This window comes from Oncorhynchus tshawytscha, unplaced genomic scaffold, assembly GCF_018296145.1.
Source record: "Oncorhynchus tshawytscha isolate Ot180627B unplaced genomic scaffold, Otsh_v2.0 Un_contig_2177_pilon_pilon, whole genome shotgun sequence".
Lineage (NCBI taxonomy): Eukaryota > Metazoa > Chordata > Actinopteri > Salmoniformes > Salmonidae > Oncorhynchus > Oncorhynchus tshawytscha.
The window spans coordinates 87,501-98,516 of record NW_024609540.1 but is presented as its reverse complement, the minus strand read 5'-3'; the positions used below and the strand labels follow the sequence as shown (position 1 = coordinate 98,516).

The following is an 11,016-nucleotide window of genomic DNA, read 5'->3' as shown; positions in this document are numbered from 1 at the left end:
TTCAATGTAAAGGCCTTCAATGTATCACTGTTATCTATGTAAAGGCCTTCAATGTGGAGTATCACTGTTATCTATGTAAAGGCCTTCAATGTGGAGTATCACTGTTATCTATGTAAAGGCCTTCAATGTGGAGTATCACTGTTATCTATGTAAAGGCCTTCAATGTGGAGTATCACTGTTATCTATGTAAAGGCCTTCAATGTGGAGTATCACTGTTATCTATGTAAAGGCCTTCAATGTGGAGTATCACTGTTATCTATGTAAAGGCCTTCAATGTGGAGTATCACTGTTATCTATGTAAAGGCCTTCAATGTGGAGTATCACTGTTATCTATGTAAAGGCCTTCAATGTGGAGTACAGCCTGTGATTGAAGGAAGGGCGGCCTCAATTCAGTTCAGTAGTCAGGAAGCGAATTGGAATGCTGATTCAAAGATTTGAAAAGTGCCATCTAGTATTTTCAATGAGGATTTTTAAATATTTTTTATTCTTGAATCTGAATTTAAATTTGCTTTCTGTTACAAGCTGCCATTGCCTGAATAAGACTGTGTATGAATTCTCAGTGCAGCTTATTGGATAATGCAGTTTTCCTCCTGCCTTTTATTGTCTACTGTTGGTGTGACAGAAGAGCTTCTCACGTCAGTCACAGGTCTTGGCTGTTTGAGAACCACAAGCTTTTTAGTGACGGTTTGTTTGTTTTTATCAACTCTAGATTGATAATACCCTCTAATATCAACTCTAGATTGATAATACCCTCTAATATCAACTGTAGATTGATAATACCCTCTAATATCAACTCTAGATTGATAATACCCTCTAATATCAACTCTAGATTGCTAATACCCTCTAATATCAAATGTTGGAGTTACATTTTAATATCAACTGTAGATTGCTAATACCCTCTAATATCAAATGTTGGAGTTACATTTTAATATCAACTCTAGATTGATAATAACCTGTAATAAATAAAGTTGTTAACCTTTTTAATAGTTGTTTTCATGACATAGACGTACTGTGTTTTGTCCATTTATTTAGCGTCATGATGCTTGTTAATGCAGTGGAGTGTCAGGTGTCTCAGGTGAGTCTTCATTAACATATTCAAACCATGACTTGTTTTTGGAGTGAGGGAGTCAATCAGGCCTTTTTGAAAGAGAACCTGGAGACCCATTTTAAGAACAGAGAGAAACCAGTTTCCCTCTGTGGCATGTGCCTAGTCGTTTCCCTTCCTCATTATAGCCTGAGGCCAGACAACAGACTCACTTCACTAGAAGGGGCTTCATTGGGTTCAGACCTATTAAATGGGTCTGTCTGAGTGAGGAGTTTTTATCTAAGGGAGGGAAGATATTCATGCCTTTTAATCTTCGACAAAAATGTCTAACCTTTTGTTTTGTTTTTATGCTTTTGAAATGTACAGGGACAATTTAACTAGTTAAAACATCAAATGGTTGACGTTTTGGTTAGATGTGATGGTACAATTTATAAACTGTAAATAAAAATGTATCATGTTTCTAATCTGTGTACAAATGTTTTCATTGGGTTTACAGTGACTTTATATTAAAGCCAAATGTATCTATTAAAAGGCCACAATGTGTGTGGTTTCAGTGCAGACAAAAGGATGTTTCTCCTCTCTGGAAACGTGAATGTACAGAACGCAAACAAACGACAGAGGGCAGCAATGACCCTTGACTAATTTGTCTTTGTTGTGGGACTGTTCACTATCGCCTAGTTTCGATTAGCCAGCTGTGGTATCGTTGATTCGTTTATAAATGTGGTGGAAGGAATGACTCATTGTTGAAATTCCAATGTGTTTATCACTGTGCGTTCAACCATCTAAAAGCACAACAACATTTCCATGGAAAAAAACAATGTCTGGTTGTTGGTATAGTTATCACTGTGGTTTCAACCATCTAAAAGCACAACACAGTTATTGGGAAGACAATGTCTGGTTGTTGGTATAGTTATCACTGTGGTTTCAACCATTTTAAAAGCAATTTTATATCCACCTCACTAAGATACTAGGTGGCGTTCTTGAATTTAGGTGTCATTTGGGCATTTTGGAAAAATGTAGGTGTATTTTTATTTAAATGTATTTGGGTACATCTATGGTAAATCAACTAATGGAGCTTAATGTCTTTTCATAGTTTTGACCACGACGTCGTTCCACCAGTAGGAGCAGCAACACCAATGATGTAAACAACAGACATTTTAGGTAAATTATCATTTTCTGAATTGGAGGCCACAAATTCTGCAATCTATAGTCATCAATCCTTTAAAAAATGATTTATTGAATTGAAATGATTAGTGAAATGATTAGTGATATTAGTGATATGATTAAGCTCACAATGTTACTTAGCGTCATTCAAATTGACCAACACCAAGTAACACTGGATTCAGACACAACACATAATCAATGGAATCCTCAAATCTATGACATAATAAAAGGACGTGTTTTGCTCATCTGTTCATTAATATAGACTCCTCCCCAGATTATATAGACCCCTCCCCCGGTAATATAGACCCCTCCCCCGGTAACAGACTCCTCCCCAGATAATATAGACCCCTCCCCCGATAACAGACTCCTCCCCCTGATAACAGTTTTCCTTGTATATCCTTGTATATCTTTGTAATCTACAAGGTCCTTGTATATCTTTGTAATCAGTGATTTTCAAGGCGCAAACACCAATGACATAAAATTGAGGGACACACATTATACTAGTAATAATATCATTTGTTTTTATTGATGTAGGCAATATAATACATCATTTTGTTTCAATGTCTAGCATTCAAAATGATAGATAGATAGATATCTCTAAATTGCCCAAAACATGTCACTACACCGCTACACATCACCAGTAGGACAAGCCAACCTGCTATCCCCCAGTAGTTTCTACAATGCATACGAAAATGTGTTTTGTAGTATAAATGACTTATATATGTTTTCTTATTAAATAAGTGTAAAAACAAAAGACAAATGTATTACTTGTCATGTTGTTCTCATTTTAAATGCTTTTACATGATGCCAAAGTCAAGGATCAGAATGTATCACCGCAATTCAAGAATGACCCATATAGACACAGTCCCATCGGCCACAACATGTAAAGATGCTTGAGTCACTTTTAAATGAACGCCCCCCCCCCTTATCCTCAAGAGTACCAAACCGCGCATGCACCACCCATTTCTCAAACGGTACAGTCCCGTTATACTCGGGAAGAGCCAGGACCTGTACAGTCCCGGTATACTCGGTCAGAGCTAGGAGCGTTACAATCCCGTTATACTCGGGTAGAGCGAGGCGCTCCGAATAGCGGTTTGAGGAATGAGGCGGAAAAGGCGAGGAGAACATGTACACAGGACTTCTCTAAACGCAAATACTTTGATATGGAAGATGTGTTTGTTGCTGAGATGGTGGATTCCTGTACTATTCCTGACAGGTAGGTGATGAAGATGTATATAACTTTTACTGACTAACTAGCCAACCTAGCAGTGTAACAGGTTAATAAACAACTTTATTATGTTGAGTTTTCTCCTCACTTCTTTTACTTTTAAGATGTTTGTGTTCTCGTCTCGAACCTGCCCTCGTTCTGATTTCTAACAGAAAAAACAATTTTGGTTGATGTTTTTTCCGTGTTTTTTGCACAGCAACTTTTTTTCAGGATTAACCAAAAGGGAAAACATTTCAGGAAAGAACGATACATTGTAGCCTTCAAAGAAAAAAACAACGTCATTTACTTTCGAGTTCCAGTCACGTGGGCCTACAGTACAAGACTTGGCCCGTAAACGATACAAAGTAACGGATGTGGAATGTAGACTATCCTGCCGTTTGATTTCAACATCACGAGGGATAGAAGCATGAGCTTTATTGTGTGACTTGCTTGGTGCAGCGCAATGAAGGTAGCACTGGTCTGGCGGCTGTAGACGGGCTTCTGTTGGTTCCATGGTCCTCAGCCAAGTGTGAATAATGCGAAGGGAAGTTCATAGGTCACGGATTAGGAAAGGCTGACTTCAATCAGTGTACAATAGCGTACATTGGAGTTGTAATATCCATTCATGAATTAATCAAATAATTACAGGTAAGTTTGAAAAAATAATGTATTACAGATAGGGAATAATATTTTGTAATCGTTTAGTTTTTTAGAAATGATAAACCTATAGATTATAGATTCTATCCCTGAGTTCATGTTGTCTAATGTAGGCTACAATACTCCTTTTTGATTATGTAGTTATATAGAGAAGTGTCGATTTGTAGATTTCTCCAGCTCTGTGTTTAAAATGTCCTCTTAGGTAGCAGGAGCTGTTTGAGGGACACCACAGGTCCTTAGACTAGCAGCAGGTGTTTGAGGGACACCACAGGTCCTTAGACTAGCAGCAGGTGTTTGAGGGTCACCACAGGTCCTTAGACTAGCAGCAGGTGTTTGAGGGACACCACAGGTCCTTAGACTAGCAGCAGGTGTTTGAGGGTCACCATAGGTCCTTAGACTAGCAGCAGGTGTTTGAGGGTCACCATAGGTCCTTAGACTAGCAGCAGGTGTTTGTGAGGGACACCACAGGTCCTTAGACTAGCAGCAGGTGTTTGAGGGACACCACAGGTCCTTAGACTAGCAGCAGGTGTTTGAGGGACACCGCAGGTCCTTAGACTAGCAGCAGGTGTTTGTGAGGGACACCACAGGTCCTTAGACTAGCAGCAGGTGTTTGAGGGTCACCGGAGGTCCTTAGACTAGCAGCAGGTGTTTGTGAGGGACACCACAGGTCCTTAGACTAGCAGCAGGTGTTTGTGAGGGACACCACAGGTCCTTAGACTAGCAGCAGGTGTTTGTGAGGGACACCGAGGTCCTTAGACTAGCAGCAGGTGTTTGAGGGTCACCGGAGGTCCTTAGACTAGCAGCAGGTGTTTGTGAGGGACACCACAGGTCCTTAGACTAGCAGCAGGTGTTTGTGAGGGACACCACAGGTCCTTAGACTAGCAGCAGGTGTTTGTGAGGGACACCGCAGGTCCTTAGACTAGCAGCAGGTGTTTGTGAGGGACACCACAGGTCCTTAGACTAGCAGCAGGTGTTTGAGGGTCACCGCAGGTCCTTAGACTAGCAGCAGGTGTTTGTGAGGGTCACCATAGGTCCTTAGACTAGCAGCATGTGCAACTTTCAAACTACAAACAGCATAAGGAACTGGTCTGAAGTGGACTTTTGCTCCCTGCCTCTCCTCTCCTCCCTTTCCCTCATCCTTTCTTTCCCTGCTCTCCTGAAGTGCTGTGGCCTGCGGTGTGAGGAATGTAGCCTACTACACACCAACCGATTTCCCCTGTGCCTCTCTCTCTCTCTCTCTCTCTCTCTCTCCTCTTCTCTTTCTCCCTCCTCTCTCTACACTGTTTCCCTCTCTACCATCGTTCTCTGTCATTTAATCTCTCTCTCGCTCTGTGTGTGTCTGAAACAGCTCCTCTCCCCTCTAAACCCTCCCGTAGACCCCTCCTGTAGACTCGGTAGGGCTCTTCTGTAGACTCCGTAGGGCTCTTCTGTAGACTCTGTAGGGCTCTTCTGTAGACTCCGTAGGGCTCTTCTGAAGATGAACTAATAAAATAAACCACCCCTGTCCCTGCTCCCTTCCTGAGGTGGTTTCCCTGGAAACTAATAAAGCCTGTGTTCCCAGTAGCTCTCAATCCTCTGAAAGACCCTACTGACTTTCCTGTTGTTTCCCTTTCTGCTGCTGGGAATGTTATGGCAATGTTATGGGAATGTTCTAGTAATGTTATGGGAATGTTCTAGTAATGTTATGGGAATGTTCTAGTAATGTTCTAGTAATGTTATGGGAATGTTCTAGTAATGTTATGGCAATGTTATGGGAATGTTCAAGTAATGTTATGGTACTGTTCTAGTAATGTTATGGGAATGTTCTAGTAATGTTCTAGTAATGTTATGGGAATGTTCTAGTAATGTTATGGGAATGTTCTAGTAATGTTTTTGGAATGTTCTAGTAATGTTATGGGAATGTTCTAGTAATGTTCTAGTAATGTTATGGGAATGTTCTAGTAATGTTATGGGAATGTTCTAGTAATGTTCTAGTAATGTTATGGGAATGTTCTAGTAATGTTATGGGAATGTTCTAGTAATGTTATGGGAATGTTCTAGTAATGTTATGGGAATGTTCTAGTAATGTTATGGGAATGTTCTAGTAATGTTATGGAAGCTGTTACTGTTTTATTGCTGGCTCATCCAGAAATTCCCTGTTTCATGAAGTGGTTTGGGAGAATGTGACAACTCTACTGTCTAACACACACACACACACACACACACACACACACACACACACACACACACACACACACACACACACACACACACACACACACACACACACACACACACACACACACACACACACACACACACACACACACACACACACAAACAAATTAACGCTCGCACACAAACACACATACGAATTAACGCTCGCTCCCACACACCCATACACACACACACACAGGACATGATTAAATGAAGCTACCCATCCCTCATCCCCCATCCCCCATCTCTCCCTCTCTGCTCAAGGTTCCATTTCAGACCACAATTGTTCACTGACCTCACCTCCCACTGCCTATTCAGAGAAACACCACACACACACGCACGCACGCACACACACACACACACACACACACACACACACACACACACATATTTAGCAGACACAGATGTTTTTAGGCGTGTGTGTTTTCAGTTCATCACCTGCTGATTGACTGGACTGTCCAGCTGTGTTGTCAAGCTCCTGCTCATGAGATCTGTCGGGTTCAGAGCTTATTAACCAACTGGGTTTGAACTAGTCTACTCACCACAACACTGTTTGTCCCCTGAGCTTGATCCTAGACATGAACTCTGAGAGCTAACGCTAGTCTTCAGGTTCCTCATCCTGAACCACTGAACCACCTCTGCTACATTCTGTTCAGAATCATATCAGCTGAACTCAGTGAGTCAGATACAGACAGAGTGAACCAGGTTCCTCATCATGAACCACTGAACCACCTCTGCTACATTCTGTTCAGAATCATATCAGCTGAACTCAGTGAGTCAGATACTGAACCACCTCTGAACCACTGAACATTCTGTTCAGAATCATATCAGCTGAACTCAGTGAGTCAGATACAGACAGAGTGAATCAGCTTCCTCATCATGAACCACTGAACCACCTCTGCTACATTCTGTTCAGAATCATATCAGCTGAACTCAGTGAGTCAGATACAGACAGAGTGAATCAGCTTCCTCATCATGAACCACTGAACCACCTCTGCTACATTCTGTTCAGAATCATATCAAATAAACTCAGTGAATCATTGTTACTGTAATTATGCCAATGTGTTTTCATTCATTGAAAACCCTTAATCTATTTTATGAGAATTTGTAAGATTCTTGTTTGCATAAAATAGACGGAGACCAGCCCTTTCAATAATAGGTAACAGAATTTATTCTCGGAGCGTGCTGCTACGTTACCATGAGCAACAGTTTATATAAAATAACGTGACGTCATTTCATTGCTCCTAAAATGAATCTCCTCCTCCAGACCGGGTCAAAGGGAACTTTAAAAGTTCATTCTGAGTTCATTCTGACCCCCTCAGCACATACACAGGACACACAACACAACTGAGTTCATTCTGACCCCCCCAGCACATACACAGGACACAGAACACAACTGAGTTCATTCTGACCCCCCATACACAGCACATACACAGGACACAGAACACAACTGAGTTCATTCTGACCCACTAGCACATACACAGGACACACAACACAACTGAGTTCATTCTGACCCCCCAGCACATACACAGGACACAGAACACAACTGAGTTCATTCTGACCCCCAGCACATACACAGGACACAGAACACAACTGAGTTCATTCTGACCCCCCAGCACATACACAGGACACACAACACAACTGAGTTCATTCTGACCCCCAGCACATACACAGGACACAGAACACAACTGAGTTCATTCTGACCCCCAGACACATACACAGGACACATACACAGGACACAGAACACAACTGAGTTCATTCTGACCCCCCAGCACATACACAGGACACACAACACAACTGAGTTCATTCTGACCCCCAGCACATACACAGGACACAGAACACAGCTGAGTTCATTCTGACCCCCCAGCACATACACAGGACACAGAACACAACTGAGTTCATTCTGACCCCCCAGCACATACACAGGACACAGAACACAGCTGAGTTCATTCTGACCCCCCCAGCACATACACAGGACACACAACACAACTGAATTAACTTTTGACTCCTCACCATTATCAATCACCACTGAGCTGACAGTTCTAATTAACAGAAAACCTAGGAATGCACTCACTGCCTTATTTAAAACACCCCAGAGCTCAGTTTCGTCGGTTCAACCATAGGTTAACTACCTTATCTGTTTACTTAATCCACAACCCATTAGTTTCTTCCTAGTTGGAATGGTGTTCATTAACTTTAATTACTCCGTGTCACACAATCCCTTCTTATGAACTCATATTGTTAATCAGATATAATAGTTTACTTAGTTACAGTTCTATTTGAAATGGGGATATTGTTTATTAATTTATTCAGAATAATTCTAACAATCAGATACAGACAGAGTGAATCAGCTGTTTTTATGTTTTTAGTCTTTGAGACTGTGGTCATAGTGACCACTTGTGTTAAGTGTGGGGTGATTTACTCCATCACCACACTGGTAAACCCGGGTAACTGGTATTTAAAATGAAAGATTACCACACCAGCAACATATAATTCTGTCCATTTTGTTGAGTCAGATTGCCTATTAAAATTACAGTCTGCTCTACTGCAGAAATGCTGTTTGTTCGTCCCAAATGGTACCCTATTCCCTACATAGTGCACTACTTTTGAGACATATGGGCCCTGGTCAAAAGTAGGCCACTAAATAGGGTGCCATTTGGGACACAGGCCGTGTTCAATTGTACAGACAGCAATTGAATTGGAACAGATCCTGAGAAACTCTGATTTCTCTTTCTGAGGTTCATGAAAACCTTTCAGTAGCCTCGGCCCCAGCCTGGGCCTGACACTAACCGTACAGATACCTGTTGAGGATGAAACCACCTCTGCTCCTCTTTCCCAAACAAGGAGACAAGTAGATTTCAGCGGTCCCATCAAGTCCCTTATCCAAGCAGACATAGTTAACACAGTCTAGGTCTAGGAGAAATGAAGGCTCTTCTTCTGATTAGCCCAGTTCCAGCCTCAGAACCTCATGTCACAGGTGGGAAACCTCCTGAGGGCGATACTGATAATGACGTCGCATGCAGGGCTACCTCATCACGAGAGCACGAGTCCAACTCACCTCCACTAGACGCAGTCAGTGTCACGCCCTGGCCATAGAGAGGCTCTGCACTCCAGACCTCCGGTGCACCTCCACGGTCCAGTGTGTCCTGCGCTGGCTCTACGCACTATGCCTCCAGTGCGCCTTCATAGCCCAGTGCGTCCTGTGCCAGCTCTCCACACTCACTGAGCTAAAGTGGGTATCCAGCCAGGATGCGTTGTGGCAGCTCCACGTACCAGGCTTCCAGTACGTCTCCTCAGTCCGGTGAGACCTGTTCCGGCTCCACGTACAAAGCCTCCAGTGATGATCCATGGCACAAAGCCTCCAGTGATGATCCATGGCACAAAGCCTCCAGCGTTGATCCGCGGTCCAGAGCCACCAGCAACGGTCCCCAGTCCGGACCTCCAGCGACGGTCCCCAGTCCGGACCTCCAGCGACGGTCCCCAGTCCGGAGCCTCCAGCGACGGTCCCCAGTCCGGAGCCCCCAGCGACAGTCCCCAGTCCGGAGCCCCCAGCGACGGTCCCCAGTCCGGAGGTTTTCCGCACCTTTTGGGGGGGTGGGGGGGTACTGTCACGCCCTGGTATTAGAGAGGCTTTTATTCTCTATTTTAGTTAGGCCAGGGTGTGACTAGGGTGGGCATTCTAGTTTCATTATTTCTATGTTTTCTATTTCTTTGTTTTTGGCCGAATGTGGTTCCCAATCAGAGGCAGCTGTCTATCGTTGTCTCTGATTGGGAATCATACTTGGGCAGCCTTTTTCCCCACCTGTGTTTTGTGGGTAGTTATTTTCTGTTTAGTGTGTGCACCTGACAGAACTGTTTTGTTTTTTCACTTTGTTATTTTGTTTGAGTGTTTTTGAGTAATAAAGAATCATGAACACTTACCACGCTGCGTTTTGGTCCATGCCTTCCGACGACAGACGTTACAGTCAGACTAGCCTACTCTTGCTCTATTTCACGTTGATGGTAACAGTAAGGTTGTATTTAACTGTGTTTTAGGAGCTTTGTGAGGCTGGAGGTGAACATTCACTAGATGATGTAAATACCGGTTGGTTTGAAGTGCTGGTCTCGTGGTGAATGTAGGAGGGCGGACAGGGCCACGCTGCTGATCTGGGGATTTCTCTCTATATGTCTGTTCACAGTGACACTGCCAGCTAGTCAGGTCCCAGATCTGTTTGTGCTAAGATGTCATCTCCTTGAAATGGCAATTAGTGACTCCTCTCTCTCTGTCTGTCTCTCTCTCTCTCTCTGTCTGTCTGTCTGTCTGTCTGTCTGTCTGTCTGTCTGTCTGTCTGTCTGTCTGTCTGTCTGTCTGTCTGTCTGTCTGTCTGTCTGTCTGTCTGTCTGTCTGTCTGTCTGTCTGTCTGTCTGTCTGTCTGTCTGTCTGTCTGTCTGTCTGTCTGTCTGTCTCTCTCTCTCTCTCTCTCTCTCTCTCTCTCTCTCTCTCTCTCTCTCTCTCTCTCTCTCTCTCCACCAGATCTCCCATCTAGCTCAGCCATCCAGGTCTCCTCTCGTGAAGACAGGAAGTATGCCACGCTGTTCCAGTCGGTGATCCTGCCGTGCCAATACTCCAGCATGTCCACCCAGACGCCTGTGGTCCAATGGTGGTACAAGTCTTACTGCCGCGACCGCACCCGCGACGCCTTCAGCTTCCCGGAGGGCCTGGGGGTAAGGGGCTCCTCGTCCCATCTAGACTGCTCCGATTCTAGCC

General features: G+C 43.5%; 1 protein-coding gene across 1 annotated transcript in view; it reads left to right on the top strand.

The window, feature by feature from the left end:
- Positions 1 to 3,180: 3,180 nt before the first annotated feature.
- LOC121845066 (immunoglobulin-like domain-containing receptor 2) overlaps positions 3,181 to 11,016 on the top strand; it is a 9,197-nt gene continuing 1,361 nt past the window's right edge. The window contains exons 1-2 of the mRNA XM_042315819.1: positions 3,181 to 3,425; positions 10,783 to 11,016. The exon at positions 10,783 to 11,016 is cut by the window's right edge and continues 1,361 nt beyond it. Of these exons, the coding sequence (XP_042171753.1) occupies positions 3,311 to 3,425; positions 10,783 to 11,016 (349 nt within the window). The 5' untranslated portion in view covers positions 3,181 to 3,310. The remainder of the gene's footprint in view (positions 3,426 to 10,782) is intronic.